This window comes from Dermochelys coriacea, chromosome 1 (assembly GCF_009764565.3).
Source record: "Dermochelys coriacea isolate rDerCor1 chromosome 1, rDerCor1.pri.v4, whole genome shotgun sequence".
NCBI classification, from domain to species: Eukaryota; Metazoa; Chordata; order Testudines; family Dermochelyidae; genus Dermochelys; species Dermochelys coriacea.
In genome coordinates, this window is record NC_050068.2 from 269,600,909 (window position 1) to 269,624,713 (window position 23,805).

The 23,805-nt window shown below is 43.0% G+C and overlaps 1 protein-coding gene across 2 annotated transcripts in view; it reads left to right on the forward strand.

Moving 5' to 3' along the window:
* The window catches only part of NTN4 (netrin 4), a 107,538-nt gene that overhangs the window by 58,808 nt on the left and 24,925 nt on the right, over positions 1–23,805 (forward strand). For both annotated transcript variants that reach the window (XM_038386886.2, XM_038386887.2), the window contains exons 4-5: positions 17,042–17,168; positions 21,065–21,253. In XM_038386886.2, coding sequence (XP_038242814.1) covers positions 17,042–17,168; positions 21,065–21,253 — 316 coding nt within the window. The remainder of the gene's footprint in view (positions 1–17,041; positions 17,169–21,064; positions 21,254–23,805) is intronic.

Here is a 23,805-nt window from a genome sequence, read left to right on the forward strand (position 1 = left end):
TCTGGGTCATTTTTCTATATCTGTCAGGACAATTGACTACTAAGATGGCTAACATGGACATCTGATAAGCTGCTCCAAGAAAAATACTTTCAAGTTAGCTTCTAATATATAAAACAATAGTCAAGAATGATATAGAACAAGAGGCTGTACTCACAGGTATTCATTTTTGTCTGAATGCAGAGATCTGTATGTTCTTCACTGGACACTCCATTAACTTTCACTTTGTGGGTGTTATGGTAGCCATGAGTTTCAGTAATTATTTACAAATTTACCTTACCAAATAGGTAATTTCTCTGACTGCAACTTAGATCAGCTGGTTAGTATTATTCTGTATTCATCTGCTTCTGCTTGCTCATAGGGCAACACCACAGGAAGACCTAGGCCTCTTAAAGAGAATTCCATTTTGGAACAGGGGATGGTAAACTTAGGTAGAAAGGCTAAAGTGAAAGGCTTATGGTAAATGTACATAGTAAATAAGAAATAAAGTTGGATATGAAACTATCAGGTCTGTTTGGGATTTAGAAACAGCTTTATTTCATTCTTAGCATCCAGGACTGCTATGGCTTTGAGACATGCAGATCAGTATCATGATTTTGGTCATAGGAATGAAGGAGTGACAATTAATTACTTAATCATTTACCATTAATAAATTAGACCTAATGTCAAATCTGTTTACATTATTACTGCAGATTGACTAATTGTTATACGTCTCAAATAAGTGGCAGTTTTTTTGTGCTGATAATTCTTAATTGTTCAAGCTGACCTACTGATTTTATAAATTATCTTCAATGGTCTACACATTCTTAAAGGAAAGTTGTTCATATCCAGTGTGTACATTTGTTATTGCACCAGCTCTGTTTTTAAAAAGCCTCTGGAATTACATGTACCATAAAGACTCACTCAAGTTTTACCAAATAATCATGGAAGTTAGAGATATAAGAGACTTGTTAGGTTATCTAGGTCATGCCTGGCCAATGGAAGATAGTTTCTGACAGCACATTTAAGAGCTTGGCACAGTCTAGTTTAAAATAATATAATAATACCTGGCTCTTATAGAGTGCTTTCAACCAAAGCTTCAAAGCAAAGGAAATGACAAAGGACAAAGGAAATGAGCTCAGCCCAGGCTCCAGTAGCAGAAAGTTCTACAGCCACAAGCCCATCATCAAGATCAATCTGGACTCAACCATTATAATGTATACCCAGGGCTCCACCAACCAAAGGGTCCCTGCCAGTTAGATCTGCTGTGAGAACCAGAAACTGGGCCTCAGCTTGACAGATAATAAGTAGTGAAGAACATCTCTCATCGGTGCTTTGTGCTCTGCATTGGTTATCTATCCACTCCTGGGTCCTGTTCAAGGTACTGGGGTTCTCATCTGCAAAGCCCTAAATGAACAAGAGCCCAACTGTCTCAGGGACTGTCTTATTCTCCATTACCCAGCAGAGCAGTTGCAACTTCTGAGTGGCCTTCGGGGTTAGCCCAAGCTATCAGCCTCCAGAGACTGGGTTTTTGACATGTAGTTGTTACGCTGTCTGGAGTGGTTCATGACTGTGAGTGCCAATCTCAGGGCAGATTGTCAAAAAAACAAGGCAGACACCCCAAACTGGTGGTATGTTCTATATTTAGATTTCACCAACCCAGTAACAAATATGAACTCCTGAAGGACTATTACAGTCTTACCACAGAGTCACAGACTGTCCCCTTGGGCATTCCAGTCTAGCTTGCCACCCAGGCAAGTTGGACTAGAGATAGTTGGTTGCCATGCACCAAAGATCGCAAAATGTTCAGGTTGCTTTCAGACCCAAGAGCCAGTAGTCACTTACCCCATGTCAATTTGTACCTCAGATCTCACACCAAAGACAATGCTTGTAGCCAATCCTGTAGGAAACTAACTAAGGATTTATTAATTAGGAAAAAGAAATAAGAATTATTTACAGGTTAAAGCAGGCAATGTATATACACAAATGAGCTACAGTCTATGTTTACAAATGGTGACAGAGTTGTAGTAATCTGTCAGCACTGAATGTTTTTTAGGGCTAACCCACGTTGGCCTGGGGATCTCTGCTTTTGTTTTTAGCTTTGGCCCTTGTGAGAGTCTAAACAGCAAAGAGAGAGAGAAAATTTTTGTGTGTCCATGTTTTATCCCCTTCTTCCAGCATTCAGGCTGATGGGGAGGGGGTTTCTTGCACATAGCACCTTAATAGGTGTGAGAGGGCTATTAACCCCATCTTTGTATCATGGTGTTCAACAATAGCCCACTTGATTTTCATAGTCCTTGGTGGGTGGGGAGCCAGAGCAAGAATTTTTACAGTTATAAAACAAAACTTACATATTACCTTATAGCATGGGAACAGACATTACAAGTAAGATTAATGCATGCGGCAACTTACAAGCATTTTATAAAGTCTAAATACTAAATACATCTTTACAAGTCTAATGTCTATCTTGAACAATACTATCATGCAGATGAACTGGTCTGGTCTGGTCTATGAATTTGTTAGTGTTCAGCTGGAATCTGTCTTCGATGTGAATTACAAGGGCCAAAAATCAATCCTTTCATCAAGTCAGTGATCTCCAAAGAACAAGCAGGGTTCCAGCCCAAACGCAGTTGTTGCAGCTGAGTTTTGGCCCTTGTAACGTACATCAAAGCTGGATTACAGAGGAAACTTAAGACCAGTGCAGCCTTTGTAGACCCGTCATCAGCCTACAATACGGTCTGAATTAAAGGCCTGATGCTGAAGCTTGCAAGGATCATCCCATGCCGCAAAACAGTATGCCTGCTATGGACGATGCTGAGCAAGAGGCAGCTACATGTCCACTTGGGAAACAAAGTCAGTTCGCCCCAGTTCCTCAACAGTGGACTTGCATAAGGCTCAGTACTTGAAATGATGCTTTTCAGTGTTTATATGTTCAATGAAGTCACGCAAATTGGCATATGCCGATGATCTTACCCAGGCAACAAAATCAGCCACCTTCAGCGACATCGAATCCACCTTGAACAGAGACCTAAACACCATGGAGGAATATTTCCAGAAATGGAGGCTCAAGCCAAATCCTTATGAAACAGCAGTCACTGAATTCCATCTTGATAACAGGAACGCTGAGCACACCCTGAAAGTGACCTTCTGTGGCAACACTGTTCAACATAACCACTCTCCAGCCTATCTCAGAGTGAAGCTGGATCACACTCTAACCTTTCAGGACCATCTGAAGAAGGTAGTTGCCAAGATGAAGACAAGGATCAACCTGGTCCAGAAACTGGCAAGCACAAGCTCAGGAGCTTCTGTGTTACGGACATCAGGGATGGCCCTTGTGTACTCCGTAGCTTAGTACTGTGCACCGGTATGGACTGGAAGTAGCCATACTTGACTTGATGATGTCCAGCTGAACACTGCAGTGCAGTATATCAGTGCAGTGCATCAAGAGTACTCCAGCACCTTGGCTGCCAGCGCTATCGCACATCGCTCATCATCCGTTCGCCACGATGCCGCAACCCTTTGGGAATTCCAGAGGACCACGGAAAATGAAGTCTTCCCATCCACCAGGGCCTTAACAACGTCCCTCAACACTGCTTGAAGTCGCGTTAGCCCTTTTGGACCGAAGCATTTAACCTTCAGCAATGCAGCTTCAACCCTGCTGGAGCTTCCAAAGCCAAATGGAGTTCTCAAGAAATCACAAATAAACCCCGCGTGAAAGACCCAACGCAAAAGATCCCTGGCTTTGATTTCCCACAAAGTTCATGGGCAACCCTAAACTGCATCTGCACAAACCATGGCAGATGCGGATACTTGCTGCACAAATGGAAAATTAAAAACTCTCCAGTGTGCAACTGTGGTCACCCAGAACAGACCATGGAACACGTTATGACTCCATGCCCGATTCACAAATACGAAGGAGGCATCACAGCGATACACTCTGCTACTCCAGACACAATTCTCTGACTTAACCATCTAAATATAAAATTATAGTTGTTGCTCTACATCTACATCAGCCATACAAATAAGAAGTGCTCACCTGATGTCTGCAGGTAAGAGCTGGTGTCACAGTAGTGTTTCCAGCGTTCCTCCCCACACAAAATCAGATACCCTTTTTCTTGGGAGCCAGTATGATCCACCATGGTCATCCCTTCCTGAAAGTGCTGCCTATCATCCCCATCTTCCCCTGCATTGCAGTGGGAGAGTAAACAAGCTGGGTGTACAGATTTGTTCTCTTATTGCTTGAAGAGGCATCTCTATTAATGTGATATACTATTTTTATATTTACTCTTAATAAAAGAAATGAGAGATGAGCACAGGTACAGGATCAGAACAGAGTTTGGCCTTACAACAGTTAAAAATGAATGGTAGGATGAATAATGTACGTTTTCAAAGCTATAATCAAGGTGTTGACCTTATAGCTCTGCTTAATATTCCGAGGCACTACCCCAAGGACTTTTTCAAGATGTGTTTCATTTTCAAAGTTGAGCAGAGAAACTGACAGCATCTTTTGGTCTGTCAGCAAGCACAGCTTCAAAACTGCCTGACTTGACAGGTGGAAGCAAACCTATATGTAACACAACAAGGAGCATCAAGCTAGCACCATCCAGCATATCCTAATAGTGAGACACTAAGAGCAGATCCTCAGCTGGTGTGAGTTGGTTTATTTCCACTGAAGTCAGTGGAGCTATAAAATTTCACATCAGCTGAGAATATGCCCCTAAACCCCTGAAAACATGGCTGTTCCTCTACAAAAGGCTCTTCATTTCCAAGTGAGAACAAGGGAGGCTGTGAGAATTAGGGCACTCTCAATAATAAGTTTAGTTGCATGGGCCCAGGTCTGCCAAGGTATTTAGACTCCTAACTTCTTTCAATGGATCTGGGCCATGGAGTTTAGATACCAACAATTCAAGTGTCTTGCTAAATACTGAAGATGAATACAAAACCGAAATTGGGTCTCAAATCAGGTGCCATGGTGATGAGATAATTATAAATATCTAGCTAGACTAGACTAGGATAGAGGTCAGAGAATAATTTCAGTAAGTGAACAGATTATAAAACTGAGTTGCACATTAATTAGTGTAAAATGTACAAAAATAAAAGCCATGTTGGAGAATGACTATGTGTTAAACTCTTTTCCTCTGCACTTGCATCTTGCCCTCTTCCTGCAAAAAAAGATATACATTTAAAAATTAAATAAAAGAAACAGTCTATTAAAGTTTGTTTTCCCTCCCATACATTGTCTATCTTACCTATTTTGATTGTAAGATCTTTGAGGCTAGGATTTTCTCTTACCATGTGTTTGAGTTGGGCAATGTAAAGTTGGGGCTCTGATCCTGGTGGCGCATCTAGGCACTACTGTAGGTACATCTACACTGCAAAAAAAGGACTCATGGCAGCAAGTCTTAGTGCCTTGGTCAACTGATACAGGCTTGCACTATAGGGCTCTCGCTTCAGGCTAAAAATAGCAGTGTAGCTGATCCCAAGCCCCATAAGCCCAAATCAGTTGACCCGGGCTGAGACTTGTTGCCAATGGTTAGGGTTTTTTTTGTTTTTTTTGCAGTGTAGATACACCCAGAAATACAAATTAATAAATAACAAGTGACCTGACACATACATTACTTGTAGATAGTACTTTCTTTTTGCTCACTACAATGAATTCTGGAACGTAATAAATCACAGAGAAAGTATTTTATAAAGATTTACCAAAACACAAGCATATTTGCAATCTGAAAAGAAGCATTGGAAGGTATTAATTCATCAACAAAAGGCAATGGATGGAAACATGCCCTAGCCACTGTCTTTGTGCATAGAAATCAGTTGCTCATTTATCTTACACAAGTCAACTTTTGTAATACTGTTTGCATTGTCTAGCATAATGAGTGACATTACACAGAGCTGTCAACCTAAGAAGGGAAATAGTGTGAAAGTGAACTAGGACATAAAGACTCCAGGACAGAAAGAAAAATAATGGGAAAAGGAATTTCTGGTTAAATGAACCAATGACTGTGTGAATGCTTGAAGCAGTGAAAGGAATTGAGAATTGTGTTTGTGTATTTAGCAATGCTCCATAATGATCCCAGATGGAAAAACCGTATAGTTGCAAATGTAAATTGAAGTAAATTAAAAAAAAATGTGCTCCTTCCATTGACAATGAGTGTGGGCCAAGCTCTGCATTCAGGTGAACATGAGGCCTACAGAGAAATCATGGAAACCTATGTGTGCCTTCAAATGCAGAATCTGACCATATCAGATTACCAGCAACTCAGTACCAACTTTACCTCTCTAACCATTTTTACACCCCACTCCCAATTCCATAGTTGCTTTCCCATTGGCTGTAGTATTATTGGTGACTGTAGGCCCTGTCTGCCATATTGTATAGTTCCTGCGAGCATCATGTTGGCACTAGTGTAGGCTGAGCTTTAGGTGTTATTGTTTCTCTAGCCATTCTCCTTTCCCTCTACTTTCCCTTCACTTGTCCTTTCCCCTCTTTCATTGGCATGCATTACAATATTTCTTTTAATAAAAATGCATGTCTGTGTTGTGTGCTGCTAGAACAAGCTGATTTGCTGATGCTTAGTTCTCTACCTGTTTCCACTGCACGAGAATCTTCAGACACAGCAGGAATAATGTATACAGCTTTGTTTACTGAGCTGAAAGTTGGATATATGTTTTTAGGTTAGCACAGGTGTGTGTGTGGAGGGGTTGTTAGTAATTCTAGTGCTATTAGAGCAGTTAGATGAGGCTGGAGGCCTCTGTTTATCCACAGAACTGTACCGCCCAGGAAGGACAAGTTCTCTGCACTGCCGTCCCTGATCTGAGGGATGATCCCTAAGGGTGATCATAGAATCATAGAATATCAGAGTTGGAAGGGACCTCAGGAGGTCATCTAGTCCAATCCCCTGCTCAAAGCAGGACCAATCCCCAATTAAATCATCCCGATAAGGATGATAAGGGCCCTTAAGCCCATTCAGCCCTTGGCCTTTCAGCTGAAATTGCCAAATGGGAGCTAAGTAGTGCCAATTGTGCTGGTGATTTTGGTAAAGTAGACCCCGGTTCATGCCAAACTAGACAGAACCCAGCAAACTCATTTCACTCAGGCCCCCAAAGGTGGTAACAGCTTCCAGTCTCCACTGTCCAGAGCTGGATTTGAAGAATGGATGTTCTCATTTTGGAAAAGGGATAATGTGGGGGTGGTGGGAAAGTCTTCTGAAGATGCTCATTCAGCACAACCTGATAAGTCTTGAAAAAGGGGATTGCATGGCAATATGCCCCTGATGCCTAAAGGAAGCCCCCAGAAAAGGACTCACTGGGAGGAAATAATGGATTTACAATATGGGACAAAGTCAGGACCCAGGGGCACAATTTGAGACTTAGAAGTGTGGAGATTGCAGTGGCTATCAGGAAAGATTTGGTGCGAGATTGAGTTCACCTTGCCACATAGCAGGAGCTGATAGTGTCAGCAAATGTCAGTGGGAATGGCACAGGTGAGTTAGGGCGGTGTGTGGTCCTATGTTTTCTATGATCTAAGACAGGGGTCGGCAACCTTTCAGAAGTGGTGTGCCGAATCTTCATTTATTCATTCTAATTTAAGGTTTCGCTTGCCAGTAATACATTTTAACGTTTTTAGAAGGTCTCTTTCTATAAGTCTATAATGTATAACTAAACTATTGTTGTATGTAAAGTAAATAAGGTTTTTAAAATGTTTAAGAAGCTCCATTTAAAATTACATTAAAATGCAGAGCCCCCCGGACTAGTGGCTAGGACCCAGGCAGTGTGAATGCCTATGAAAATAAGCTCATGTGCCGCTTTTGGCACGCGTGCCATAGGTTGCCTATTCCAATCTAAGATAACAAGTAAGCTCAGCAGGGCCTGGTATTTCATGTTTAGTTCTGAGACACAGGCCCAGCAGCTGTGTGGCCGAAACAGCAGTTCCATTCCCCATTCTTTCTTCTTCCTTTCTCCCTTTTCCCCATCCCACTTTCTGGCTCCTTTTTCCCCTCCCTCACCCTAGTACCCTGAAAAAGGGGTTCCTCTTCTTGCCCATGCAGAGCAGGGCATCTAGCACTTTGTCTTTGCAGTCTCGCAGCTGTTCTGTTTCTGAGCAGGTGTCACTTCTGTCTGGCTGCAAACAGCTGACCAGCACTGTGACCTCTGACGCCTTCTTCCCTGAGTGCTGTAATGTCTTGGTGCTGCTGCAGTATAGGCCAATGCTGGACTGTCACTACACAGAACGATGCATCACTTGTGCTAGTTAAACTGCAACAAGCCTCCAATAAACACACGTACTGCACTGTGATGTCACCGAACAAATCAGGCAGCAGCAAGAGTCTTGCTATAAAAGAGAAAGCTTCCATCTCTGGTTAATCAGACAGAGAAAGCACTGCCCATGCACCTCAGCTCTCATCAACAATTCAGTCTTACCTCTGTTGTTGCAGTTCTGGGGCTGTCAGAGGCTACTAATTCTACTTCGTGTGGTACTACCACTGCACCCCCCACCACCTTTCTGTTAGGAATTGTTCGGCATTACAGTTTACCACACAAGAGAACTATGCCTTAAAAAGAAAGTCAGTCACACGGGAGTCATGCATCTACTCTGCCACTTTGTCTCTATCTGAACAGGAGTTGTGCCAATTATACCACCTCAGGAGCGGCTCTTATGGGGTGCTCATCACCATAGCACCTGAAAGATCACAAAACAGTTCTCATGACTGCAGTAGAAAGGCCCTCACACTTTCTCCTAGCTCTGATATTTTACTCCTTAAACTAATAGGTTGAAAGGTCATTTAGAACCACTGTAAGCACAATGAGTGCAGAGAACGTATCTAATGAAGTCATTCAGAGAGCTCTTCTAAACGTGACCTGTTTATCACTCTGATCACAACAGTCTCTCTCTTTTATACCGAGGTTTTATGACTGCTCACACTTTCCTGATTAGAACCCTTTTCTCCAGAATAATGTATACGGCTTTGTTTACTGAGCTGAGGTCAAGTGCAAAGTAATTCAGTGGTTGGCATTCTTGCTATATATACCATATTAATGGACAAGTATTGGGACACACAACCCATGCTGTTTATTTCTGCCCCTTCTTTCCTCATGTTCTGGCAGTATAATGTAACGTATTAGAAGACACTAACACATACAATTCATTACAGAAAGGGGGTGCTATATTTTGGGTCCACGTGTCCTTTTCATGGGGGAGGGGGGTGTCCATGGTATCTCTTTGTTGAAGTTCAAGGGTGCTTAATCCTTCTCATTATTTGTAACTGCTGTTTTGCTCTATTGTTGTGAATTGCTGGCTGATTGTTTTGAGTTGCCACTTTTTTTTTTTCATGGCCAATGGGCATGGGAAGAATTGCTGAACACTTAGGCTAGACTGTGGCTTCAGGCACAGCCCTGGGCAAGGTGTGGTACCTCAGGAGTATGTGCCCCAGGAGTATCAAGGAGGCATAATGTCTCAGAGACAAATACCAGCAGCAAACCCTGACACTCCCCTACAGCAGCTCAGCTGTGCTGGCTGGCAAGGAGAAGGTATGTAGCCAAGGCTGCACTCAATCCCCACCCACTCCCTGACTGCTAGATCTAGGGAGGTGAATGCTCAGACTGCCCAGGTAGGAGAGTAAGAGAGGTTTTTACACCTTAGTCTCCTGCGCAGGTGTGAAGTCCACGTCACAATCTAGCTCTAGATAAGTCATCCTCATGCAGTGTGTGTTTGTAAAGGTCTGTATGCTAGCTCAACAGTGCTAACCAGCCAAAATGTGGCATCGTGGCTGCAAAAGTCCTACAGACTCATCATGCAAAGAGTCTAATCCTGACTCAGGAGACACTGTTCTTTTACCACAGCCACAGATCAGTAGTTTCCTTTATTTCTCTACCGCCACCAAACACGTGCATCCACGGATCTTGTGGCTCCCTCTTCCTTGATAGCTGTATAAGTCACATGGGGAACTCCACTAAACATACTCAAGGATTTCTTTGACACAATCATAGTCTAAGAGGTTAATTACAGTCTAATTGTCAAACAGCCAAAGTCTTACATAATACTCAGCAATAGAAATATCATCAAAGTGTTACACACTCAAACAAAAAAACACAGCCACCAGATCCAGGTAATACATTTCTCCCACTGTGCAGCTGGACATTTCTGAGACAAACAGTATTTACATAATACCTGCTTGCCCATTCCATGTGTGTGCCAAGCAGGGGTTGTTTACAGCATGTTCAAGGCCCCTTTCTGTTTAGTTTCTTTCAGGAGTACATAATTGTTCCATGTTTACATACACATTTTTCTCCAGAATCTCTTTTTATTGTGAGGCTCAGTGGCAAACAGTGCACTGAGAACTATGGTTATAAAAGCACAAACAAAAGAGTTTAAGGTACCATTTTACAGCAGTAATTAAAAACATATTCAGATATTAAGCCAGATTCATCAGCACACTTTGACTGCTTTCAGTTGCTCCTGCGACCTAAAGCAACCATAAATCTGGCATAACTAGCCAGTCAAGCTGGCTTTGCAACTGTTGTGCAATGTTGGAGCAGCACAAATCAGCCAGAGTGGACCAGTGAATCTAGCTCATTATCTTAATAGGAAGTAATCTGAGCAAGCTTGTTTGATTTATTAGCTTCTGTTCTATATAATTTTAAGTGAACCAGGAGAAGGGAAAAAGCCAAGTAATTAGGTGGTCTTCAACTCTCATTTTGAGCAAAAATGAAACATTGAAAGATCTTTTGAGCTTGGATATCAGTTAGACATCTGAAGAAAGACTCTCATTTGAAATGCCCTGAATACTGTTTTACATTTATTTTTCTATTACTGCTCTTGGTAAATTTTTATTTAAAAATAAAACACCTCTGTTTGGTCAACTCAATTTAGATACTAGGAGGCCTTTACAAATTTCATCCTGTGGAAATTAGGAAGAGGTTGCAAGCACTCTGGAAGACAGGACTAAAATTCAAAACAAGCTAGACAAACTGGAGAATTGGTCTGAAATCAACAAGATGAAATTCAATAAAGACAAGTGCGAAGTACTATACATAGGAAGGAAAAATCAAATACACAACTACAAATTGAGGAATAGCTGGCTAGGTGGTAATACTGCTGAAAAGAATCTGAGGGTTAGAGTGGATCACAACTTGAATATAAGTCAACAATGTGATACAGCTACACAAAAGGCCAATACCATTCTGGCATGTATTAACAGGAGTGTTGTATGTAAAACACAGGAGTCTTGCTGTACTAGGCACTGGTGAGGCCTCAGCTGGAGTATTATATACAGTTCTGTGTGCCACATTTTAAGAAAGATGTGGACAAATTGGAGAGAGTCCAGGGAGAGCAACAAAAATGATAAAAGGTTTAGAAAGCCTGACCTATGAAAAAAGATTTTAAAAACTGGGCATCTTTAGTCTTGAGAAAAGAAGACTGAGGAAGAACCTGATAATAGTCTTCAAATCTGTTAAGGGCTGTTATAAAGAGGATGGTGATCAATTGTTCTCCATGTCCCTTGAAGGTAGGACAAGAAATACTGGGCTTAATCTGCATCAAGGGAGATTTAGTTTAGATATTAGGAAATTTGACTATGAGCACTGTAACTGGCTTCCAAGGGAGGTTGTGGAATCCCCATCATTGGAGGTTTTTAAGAACATGTTAGACAAACACCTATCAGGGCCGGTCTAGTTTTATTTGGTCCTACCTCAACACAGGGGCTGGATTTGATGATCTCTCGAGGTCCCTTCCAGCTTACGTTTCTTTTATTCTAAGTGCTCCAAAAAGTACGTATTGATTACAATAGCAAAGTCCTCATTAATGTTTTTTGATAACATGGATGATTGGTGAGGTTGCTTCCCATATTAAGAGATACGCCTGGCACACCTGCAATCTCTTGCAGATCATCTTTGATTCATGGCCTGGTTACAACTGAGTACCACACCACATTTTCAGTTTGCAGGTATTTATAAGGCTCAAGGATTGTTTAACATGTATCTGATTGCAGTAGCCATCAATGGGCCATGCTGGTATCTGAGCCCTGGTCTACGCTACGGCGTTAGGTCGAATTTAGCCGCTTTAGGTCGATTTTAAAATGAATGTGTCTACACAACCAACCCCATTCCATCGACCTAAAGGGCTCTTAAAATCGACTTCTGTACTCCTCCCCAGTGAGGGAAGTAGCTCTAAAATAAACCTTGCTGGGTCGAATTTAGGATAGTGCAGATGCAATTTGGCGGTATTGGCCTCCAGGAGCTATCCCAGAGTGCTCCAATGTGAGCGCTCTGGACAGCACTTTGAACTCCGATGCACTAGCCAGGTACACAGGAAAAGCCCAGGGAACTTTTGAATTTCATTTCCTGTTTGGTCAGCGTGGTGAGCTCAGCAGCACAGATGACCATGCAGTCCCCCCAGAATCACAAATGAACTCCAACATGGACCGAAAGGGAGACACTGGATCTGATTGCTGAATGGGGAGAAGAATCTGTGCAGGCCGAACTTCGATCAAAAAGAAGAAATGTTAATATATACGCCAAAATCGCATAGGGCATGGTGGACAGAGGCTACAACAGGGACACACAGCAGGGCCACATGAAAGTCAAGTAGCTCAGGCAAGCCTACCAAAAGACAAAGGAGGCAAATGTTTGCTCTGGGTCAGAGCCCCATATATGCCGCTTCTCTGATCAGCTGCATGGCATTGTATGGGGGGAACATACCACTATCCCACCACTGTCCATGGACATCTGCAAGGGGGGAGTCTCACGCAACAGGTAAGAGGATTTTGTGGATGAGGAAGAGCAGGAGAATGCGCAGCAGGCAAGCGGTGAATCCGTTCTCCCTGGCAGCCAGGACCTTTTCATCACCCTGGAGCCAATACCCTCTGAAGGCGGGATCCCTGACCCTGAAGCTGGAGAAGGCACCTCTGGTGAGTGCACATTTGTAACTACACTACAGGGTTTAAAAGCAATAGTGTTTAATGTTTTATTTTCCCTGAAGAACTGGGATGCATTCACAGCCAGTATAGCTACTGGAAAAGTCTGTTAACGTGTCTGGAGATGGAGCGGGAATCCTCCAGGGACATCTCCATGAAGCTCCCCTGGAGGTACTCTGAAAACCTTTGCAGAAGGTTTCTGGGGAGGGCTGCCTTATTTCGTCCTCCACGATAGGACACTTTACCACGCCAAGCCAGTAGCAAGTAATCTGGAATCATTGCAGCACAAAGCATGGCAGCGAATGGTCCTGGGTTTTGGTTGCATTCAACATTTGGTCTTTATCTTTCTTTGTTAGCCTCAGGAGAGTGATATCATTCATGGTCACCTGGTTGAAATAGGAGAATTTTTGTAAGGGAACAGTAAAAGAACCCCGTTCATGCTGGGTTGTTTGTGCTTGGCTAAAAGGGATCATCCCAGAGAATAGCCACACAGTGTGGGGGAGGAGTGAAGGGATCATTCCAGAGAATAGCCACCCGGTGGGATGGGGGGAGGTGTGTGCCTCACATCCAACCGAAAACCGCAGCCCCTCCTTTTAAATGTGAAACCCAACCGGCATTGCTTGCTATGGGAAAGGATGGCACTGCAGTTTGAAACCATTCCCACATGTTATGAAGGCGGAAGAACGCAACCCACATACCAAAAGGCTTATCATGGCTGCCTGGAAACCAAATTCTGTTGCCCAGCCATTTGTGATGTGTCACCATACTGGCAGGCGCTCAATATAAAAGGCAAAATGCAACCTTGTACCTAAAGCACATGTGCTGTCTGTGTGAATTGCTTGATTAACTGTGAAAGAGTCTCCCTTTTGTTCTCAGAAATGTATCATCTTAAATTTTACTCTCCCTTTTTATCTTCCCCCGGGTGCAAATGTTTCTATGTTCCCCCCATCATCTCTGTCCCTGAGGTTATCGCAGCTTAGAAGGTGAAAAAAACGCACTCGCGATGACATGTTTTCTGAGCTCATGCAGTCCTCATGCACTGATAGAGCACAGCTTAATGCATGGAGGCATTCAGTGGCAGAGGCCAGGAAAGCATTAACTGAGCGTGAAAAGCAGAGGAAGGAGGCGATGCTGAGGCTAATGGGGGAGCAAACGGACATGATGAAGCGTCTGTTGCAGCTACAGGAAAGCCAACAAGAGCACAGACCCCCGCTGCATCCGTTGTGTAACTGCCTGGCCTCCTCCCCAAGTTCCATATCCTCCTCACCCAGACACCCAAGAACACGGTGGGGGATGCTCCAGGCACCCAGCCACTCCGCTCCAGGCACCCAGCCACTCCACTCCAGAGGATGGCCCAAGCAATAGAAGGCTGTCATTCAAACAGTTTTGATTTGTAGTGTGGCTACAATAAGCAATGTGGCCTTGTCCTTCCCTCCTCCCGCACCCCACCCCACCCAGGCTACCTTGTCAGTTATCTCACTTTTTTTTAATTAATAAAGAATTCATGGTTTCAAAACAATAGTTACTTTATTTCCTTTGCCAGCTGTGATCGAAGGGGGGAGGGTGGCTGGCTTACAGGGAATTAAAATCAACGAAGGGGGCAGGTTTACAGCAAGGAGAAACACACACAACTGTCACACTGTAGCCTGGCCAGTCATGAAACTGGTTTTCAAAGCCACTGATCCGCAGCGCGCCAAGCTGTGCTCTTCTAATCGCCTTGGTGTCTGGCTGCTCAAAATTGGACTCCAGGCAATTTGCCTCAACCTCTCACCCTGCCATAAATGTCTCCTCCTTACTCTCACAGATATTATGGAGCACACAGCAAGCAGCTATAACAGTGGGAACGTTGGTTGCCCTGAGGTCTAACCTAGTCAGCAAACTGCGCCAGCGAGCTTTTAAACGTCCAAAGGCACATTCTACCATCATTCTGCACTTGCTCAGCCTTTAGTTGAACTGCTCCTTAGTACTGTCTAGGCTGCCTGTGTACGGCTTCATGAGCCATGGGAACAAGGGGTAGGTTGGGTTCCCAAGGATAACTATTGTCATTTCAACATCCACAACAGTAATTTTCTGGTCTGGGAAGTAAGTCCCTTCTTGCAACTGCTCGAACATCCCGGAGTTCTTAAAGATGCGCGCATCATGCACCTTTCCCGGCCATCTCTCGCTGATGTCAGTGAAAGGTCCCTTGTGATCTACCAGTGCTTGCAGCACCATTGAGAAGTACCCCTTGCGGTTTACACACTGGTTGGCAAGGTGGTCCGGTGCCAAGATAGGGATATGTGTTCCATCTATCACCCCACCACAGTTAGGGAACCCCATTGCAGCAAAGCCATCCACTATGACCTGCACATTTCCCAGAGTCACTACCCTTGATAGCAGAACGTCAGTGATTGCATTGGCTACTTGGATCACAGCAGTCCCCACAGTAGACTTGCCCACTCCAAATTGATTTCCAACTGACCGATAGCAGTCAGGCGTTCCAAGCTTCCACAGGGCTATTGCCACTCACTTCTCAACTGCCAGGGCCGCTCTCATCTTGGTATTCTGGAATTTCAGGGCAGGGGAAAGCATCACACAAAGTTCAGGAAAGTGGCCTTACGCATACGAAAGTTTTGCAGCCACTGTGAATCATCTCATACCTGCAACACTGTGCGGTCCCACCAGCCTGTGCTTGTTTGCCGGGCCCAGAATCGGCATTCCACTGGATCAACCAGCCCCACTGCCGCCTTGATGTCCCAGTTGCCACAGCCCGTGCTTTCTGGAATGTATGTGTCCATGTCCTCATCACAATCGTCCTCGTGCTGGCGTCTCTTAGCCCAGTTCTGCACATACGCCAGGATAATGCGCTAGGTATTTACAATGCTCACAACAGCAGCGGTGAACTGAGCGGGCTCCATGCTTGCCGTTGTATGGCATCTGCATGGGCAACCCAGGAAAAAAGGTGCGAAACGATTGTCTGCCATTGCTTTCATGGAGAGAGGGAGGGAGAGGCGACTGATGACATGTACCCTAAACCACCCGCAACAATGTTTTTGCCCCATCAGGCATTGGGAGCTTAACCCAGAATTCCAATGGGCAGCGGAGACTGCGGGAACTATGGGATAGCTACCCACAGTGCATCACTTCATAAGTTGAGGCTAGCCACAGTATTGAAGACACACTCCACCGACTTAAGGAGCTTAGTGGGGACATACACAATCAACTGTATAAAATTGATTTCTAAAAATCGACTTCTATGAAATCAACCTAATTTCCTAGTGTAGACATACCCTGAGAATAGTCACACCACAGTGGTACTCTGGCCACACCCGCTTTCCCTTGGTCACACCTCCAACTTGTTCCCTATGCTAGTGGCTAGAAGAGAGGTTGGTAGAGCACTGGCTTTACATCATCTGAGGGTTCCCCTTGCAGTAGGCTTTCCAGCTGTTATGTACCACTGGAGCAGTGCAAAGCAGCCTGCAGATCTGGCCCTAAGTGTGTACCCATACTTATGGCTTTCAAATAAGGGCACATGATAAACTATGGGAGCTCAGAAAGTATGTTACTAAAACTACTCTGTATAGTAATAATCTATCTTTTTTAGGGTTTTATACTATCACCAGTCACCATGGTATCTGTGCACCTTCCACATTAAATCAATAGCAAGAGCATCCTGAGTGTATTTCACAGCATCTCTGGTTCTTCTCCCTTTGCAGGATAAAAACTCTGCTTCTCTGTCTCTCTCTCTCTCTCTCTCTGTATGGTGGAAAGATTTTTTTCAAAGAGGAAAGTTCTGGAGTGTTTTCAAAAGCCAGTCAGACTCTGGCTTCACCTAATCTCCTCTGGAAGTTCATTCCATAGCCAGAGCCCCTCAACGAATAGTGCTTTGAAAATCACAAGAAGAGTTTGGGATGTTATATATTGGTATATATGGTTGAAAGCATAAGTGCAGACTATTTACCCAATGACTAGGTTCAGACTAGTGAGGCAGACACTATGCAGGCCCTTTTTCTTTTTTATCCATTATTATTTAACTATTGCAATGGTGCCCAGAGTCGGGGTCAGGACTCCATTGGACTAGCTGCTGTACAAACACATATAAAGACAGAGTCACTGCTCCCAGAGACCTTGCAGTCTATGCTATGAATGATCCTGGTTCTGTTTTCCTTCACTAGGTCCATGGAAGATGCATGTGTAAGCACAATACAGCAGGCCACCACTGTCAGCTCTGTGCTCCACTCTACAATGACCAGCCCTGGCAAGCTGCAAATGGCAAAACTGGAGCCCCAAAAGAATGCCGATGTAAGTAACCGATTCATGAAAGTGCCTCAAGACTGTCAGCATAAATGAAATTCCTTATCACACCCCTTTCTCTGATATTTCAAAAAGGTACCCAATAGCCAGATGACAGACAGCAGTTTGTGAAGTAACTTAGTGAGTAGAGAACCAACGTCAGCACCCACCACGTGTTTAAACATTGGTAACTGCTCTGTTTGCAAAGCTGCAAGCATGTAAATTCTACCAAGAACATGTTAGGTATTTGCTTGGTTTTCTTGTGGAATCAAAGCACAACTACTTGAGATGTTGGGATTCTATTGCAGGCACAGTGCAGTTAAATAGAATGTACTGGACACTGAATGAGAGACAGAACTACAGATAAAGCGTTGGCACAGCTTTCAGTTTCTGGCTTTTCAGTATAAAGTAGAATCAGCCACAACTAACAACTGTTTGTATAATACACTATAAATTAATGAAGATGTATTTTTGTTGGGGGGAGGGGAGGCATTATTTTTCCATTTTAAGTATTGCCAGAAGATTTTAAATGTTGGTATTTTATATCCAATGTTAAAGATTAAAGCCAACATTTTTTAAAGTGTACACTAATTTGGTGTGCATGAAGTTCTGGGTGCCTAACTTGTCACTTTTAGGGCTGGGTTTCAGAGTTTCTAAGCACTCGTAATTCCAAATAAAGTGAACAAGAGCTGTAGGCACTCAGCAGCTCTAGAAGAATCAGCTCTGAAGTATCTTAGGTGGTGCCACTCAATAAATCCACAACTCTAGTCGTTGCTATATACACAGGGTGTTCTCCAGAAAGGCCTCAGGCTCTGCTCTCTGCATATGTGCAGAGACACAGATAATTTGGACGTATCCATTCACCTTGCCAATGCTACTCTCTTTTTCTTTGGACTTAAAAATAAGATATTGCTTTATATAGTATATACTTGCATTTGGGCCCTCTTTTAGTGTTCTAAATTGAAAGAAAAAAATAAAATAATAATTAAAGAATTTGATGAAAGTGTCATTCTCTAGAAGTAACAAATTCGTGAATGAAAATGATAAAACTGTAGAAATGTAGGGCTAAAAGGGACCTCCAGAAGTCATCAAGTCTAGCCTCTGTGCTGAGGCAGGACCAAGTATACCAAGACCATCCCTGACAGGCGTTTGTCCAACATGTTCTTAAAAACCTCCAATGATGGGGATTCCACAACCTCCTTTGGAAGCCAATTCCAGAGCTTAACTACCTGTATAATTAGAACGTTTTTCCTTACATCTAAGCTAAATCTCCCTTGCTGAAGATTAAACCTATTACTTTTTGTCCTACCTTCAGTGCACACACAGAACGATTGATCACCATTCTCTTTACAACAGCCCTTAATAGATTTGAAGATTGTTATCATGTACCCCCATCCAACTTTTTTTCTCAAGACTAATGTTACCCAGTTTTTAAAATCTTTTTTCATAGGTCAGGCTTTCTAAACCTTTTACAATTGTTGTTCCTCTCCCTGGACTCTCTCCAATTTGTCCACATCTTTCCTAAAGTGTGGCACACAGAATTGGACACAATACTCCAGCTGAGGCCTCCCCAGTGCCTAGTACAGCAAGACTCCTGTGGTTTACATGCAACACCCCTGTTAATACATGCCAGAATGGTATTGGCCTTTTGTGTAACTGAATCACATTGCTGACTCATATTCAAGTTGTGATTCACTCTAACCCTCAGATTCTTTTCAGCAGTATTACCACCTAGCCAGCTATTCCTCATTTTGTAGTTGTATATTTCATTTTTCCTTCCTAAATGTAATACTTTGCACTTGTCTTTATTAAATTTCATCTTGTTGATTTCAGACCAGTTCTCCAGTTTGTCTAGCTCGTTCTGAATTTTAGTCCTGTCTTCCAAAGTGCTTTCAAACCTCCCCCAACACACATATCTTGGTGTCATGTGCAAATTTTATAAGTATACTTTCTACTCCATGATCCAAGCAGGGGTGAAAGTAGCACAGAAGACTTACCAATATGGGGGCCTGGCTCCGGGCCCTTGGAAGGGGTGGGGCCTCGGGCAGAATGGGCGGAGCTGGGATGGTCAGCCTCCTCCAGCCAGCCCATCTGCGCTGCCTGGCCCACGCCGCCCAGGGTTCCGGTGGCAATTTAAAAGGGCCCGGGGCTCCGGCCACTGCCACGGTAGCAGCGGCAGCCAGGAGCCCTGGGCCCTTTTAAATTGCCGGGCCCTGGGGCAGCCGCCCCTTTTACCCTCCGGGTCCCTACCAGCAGGGCCGCTGCCCGGGGTTGTGTGGCAGCGATATTAAAGCGCTGCTGTGGTAGCTCTTTAACATTGACAGCTTATGGGCCAGTACTGGCAGCCACTTCTTACCGGTACTCCCAGTCCATACTGGACTACTTTTGCCCCTGTATCCAAGACATTATGAAAATATTGAATAGTACTGGACCCAAGACTGACATCTGTGGGATCCAACTAGATATACCCTCCCAGTTTGACATCAGAACATTGATAACTACTCTTTGAGTACAGTCTTTCAAACAGTTGTGCGCTGACATGATAGTAATTTCATCTAGACCAGGGGTGGGAAAACATTTTGACCAGAGGGCCACCTCTGGGTATGGAAATTGTATGGTTGGCCACGAATGCTCAGGAAATTAACAATTCAGAGATATTCAAATAAACTTTATTTAATAAAGATACATTTTAGTGGAAATAAAAATTAAACCTTACTTACTATTATAAATATGCTGTCATAAAGTATTACAATAATTAAACCAAACTTACCTCCTTTCCACTCCCTCTTTGATTAATGTGAACAATGCAGCCTGCACTCCCTGGCCAATTACTCTTTGGTTTATCTTCAACAATGGAAAATTAACACTACTAAAACAGCAGAGTCACCTAAGCCAACAAGTATCAGACACGTGGGCTTGCACCTTCCAGGCTCTGGTAGCGCGTTTGGGTTGGGCAGCTGCAGTAACATGTGTGTCCTCACGTAGGTCCCACCTGAACACATGGGAGCGTCAGGCGAGCAGAGCGGGGCAAGCCCCTCACCCCATTCCCTGGCAGGAGCGCCAGAGCAGGGCCAGCTCCCGACCTCGCTCCCGGCGGGGGCAGATTAAAAGGTCTGAGGGGCCGGAGTTTGCCCACCCCGATCTAGACCTCATTTTCCTAGTTTACTTATGAGAATGTCATGTGGGACTATGTCAAAAGCCTTACTAAAATCAAGATATATCACATCTACTGCTTCCTCCCATCCACTAGGCCAGTAACCCTGTCAAAGGAGGGAATTAGGTTGGTTTGCATGTTTTCTATTAATGTGAAAGTTCTTTATATATTTGAATTTATGAAGTTTTTATAAATGAGGCCCATTGTTCAAACATTTAGTTTTGAGTGCTTTATTTTTTATTTGCAAGGACTTTCAGCATACATCAGAATCCATATTATTTTCTTCCATGAGCATTCTGCATGTTACTCAAAATCATATCTACCGAGCCTGAACATAATCCGTTTAAATTAGAATAGGTGTTAATTGTGTAAATTTAAAGAAGTGTACCTAAGAAAATGAAGAAAATAAACAATATTGACAAGATGTTGAAGGACTTAAATTTTATTAAAATATGAATCCCTAATTCATTAAACTCAAACCAACATAACTCACTTATGGTCCCCCAACAGGGCATGGGTCTCACTTGCAAGATTCCTTGAACAATTAGTTACACTGGAAATGCAAGTGCTGGTATAACTGGGTACTTGTTTTAAAGACATCTGATGGCCTGTATGTACATTTGATTTTCTTTGTTGTTTCTGCTACTGCTGTATTGTATGTTCATTTTTCAACATTTGCATTAACCTTTTATACACACCACAATCTTTCCTTTTTTAATGAGTCTTTTTATTTTCTTTGGCTTGATCCCAGCATGTAAATGTAATGGGCATGCTGACATGTGTCATTTTGACATGGATGCATGGCTGGCCTCGGGGAATCGCAGTGGTGGAGTCTGTGATAATTGTCAACACAACACTGAAGGGCAGCATTGCCAACGTTGCAAGCCAGGCTTCTACCGAGATCTCAGAAGGCCTTTCTCTGCCCCAGATGCCTGCAAATGTAAGTCACTGTCAATTAACTGATAAAATACCAACTGAAACTTGAGGGTTAAATACTAGAAGACAAGATTCTCCCATCTTTCATTTGTGCTGCTTTAGCAGAGGGCTATAAGTTCTTAACCGCATATTTATTTCTTCATCTTTGGGTTTGTTTAATGCTATTTACAAAAACCAGTAGAGTTTGCCAGACTAGGGGTCAGCAAATGCTGTTAACAAATCAGGACTCTGGCTCTCCGTAATTTAGTATTATTTATACACTGGATGGGCTGATGGCTGCCTCTTCACTTAAATGAGGATTCCTGAGCATTCTCCTGCTGTTTTTGGAAAACAGATCTCCGTATCGGCACATCTTCTGCATTAGTGTTGGCAGAAGCCCTGAAATGGATGGTTTGCCCAAAAGTGGATGGAATTAGCAAAAACCAACAATCCTAATTCATCTGACTCTCAGAAGCAGGTGGATCTGAAGGGGGAAATTTCCGTGTGAGTTAACATTATTCCAGCAAGTTTGACTCTGGTGGGACTCCTGAGTTATATAGTCCACAGGGAGATCCAAATGCAAAAATCACCCAGGAACATTCTGAGGATTTGTGACTTGTAGAGAACTTCAAATCCACAAACCACATTCAATGGATTACAATGAGAGAGAAATGTAGTGAGCCAAGTAATGCTCTCAGCTACACAGCTACAAACTCCACTGATTTCACGAGATTTACACTGACATAAGAGAGCATAATCTGGTGCTGTCACTTCATATGTGGCAGACAGAATCTGGCTCCTGTACTGTTAGTATTGTTTAAGGGAAAATTGTATCCATCTTCTTCAGAAAGTACTGCAAGAATCCCTTCTCAGAAGAGAGAAATTGGCAGTATCCTTTGAAACTGTAGAGTTGCATTCTGTGGTTGAATATGGCATATGGCTCCCATTGGCCTCACTTGGAGTTGTGTGGCAACTAACCTTTTCATCTTATTGGGCACATACTTGTTCCATTGTGGCTTTCTGCTGCCCCAGCCAGCTGGCAGAGGAATCTATTCTCCTCTGGATGTTTGATTTCACTAACTGGATAGATGTGTGTCTAGCCCAGATAATACACCTTGTATAGTTTACCAACCTGATGCCTCTTAGAATACAGTTGTATGAAAATGTATGTGATCTCAATCCTTCATTACACAGGTAAATAATATTTTCATGTTATAATATATAGACAACACATTTCTTAAATAATTTTTCTTCAAATATTTTCCTAGTATCCCTTTGCCTACTTCCATTACCTACTTTGCAGTCTCTAGTCTCATCTGTGATATCAGATATTTTTCTTCAATAATTATTGCCAGGTCATATACAAGGGTGTTTTTGTTTTGTACTCCCATTCAGAAAATACGGGTTAGAACCCTGGATTCAGCCCCTCACTTTCTAGGGGTCTTTTCCAACTCCCATCTTCACTAGGAAAAAAAGTGCATCCTTACCTCATATTAACTGACACATGGCAACTATAATGAGGTAAAATCCATGAGAGGAGAAAAGGCAATTTTCAGATGACAGGTTTCAGCAGGTAGCAGCCGTGTTAGTCTGTATTCGCAAAAAGAAAAGGAGTACTTGTGGCACCTTAGAAACTAACAAATTTATTTGAGCATAAGCTTTCGTGAGCTACACGATGAAGTGAGCTGTAGCTCACGAAAGCTTATGCTCAAATAAATTTGTTAGTCTCTAAGGTGCCACAAGTACTCCTTTTCTTTTTTCAGATGACAGCAGATCACACTAAACGCTTTGGGGGAACCTAGGGTTTATGTTGGCCTGATATCATGTGTGAGAGGTACAACTGCCATGTCTTCACTAGGATTTTACCTCATGTTTGTTACCACATCTTTTTTCCTAGTGAAGACAAGGCCATTGAAGCCAATCTAGGTTTTTACATTGACTTCAATGAGAGTTGAATTTGGCCTTGGGAGCACCGGAGAAGAAGCACATTCCACCTTGGAGATGGAAGGAGTGGTTTGTATCAGTACACTGGTAGTTCCCTTTGCTTGACAAATCTAGGAACTGAACTGAAATGTTTTTCAAAGAGAGTATCATTTAGTCCTCCCAGGTCTAATAGTTCCAATGCAAACCTTACCTAATTTGAGAAGGGCCATTACTGACTGGGGTCTAGCACAGAGAAAACCTGCTTGCAAAAATAAGTATCAGTGTAATTATTGGAAAGTTCCACTCCAAAATGGAGATCATGATTCAAATGGAAAAATTCCAATGTGTATAGAAAAAATCAAACTAACAATCAACCATCATGTCACAGAATTAATTATCTGTAAGTATCACCACTGACACTAAATCCTAAGAGACTGCTAAGATCCTGGCTAAAAAGCTTAGCAATCTTGGCAGGAGGCAGACTTATGCAGATGATATGATTAATGGATATTTTTACTGACACAGTGGTGGACATAAACCCTGCTGCACAGTCACGTCAGTTTCCTTCATCACTGACTCATAACATTCTACTTTTTTCATGCATTTCATTTTTAAAAAGTGCAAAATGTTATATGCCTGACATAAAGGCTAGGA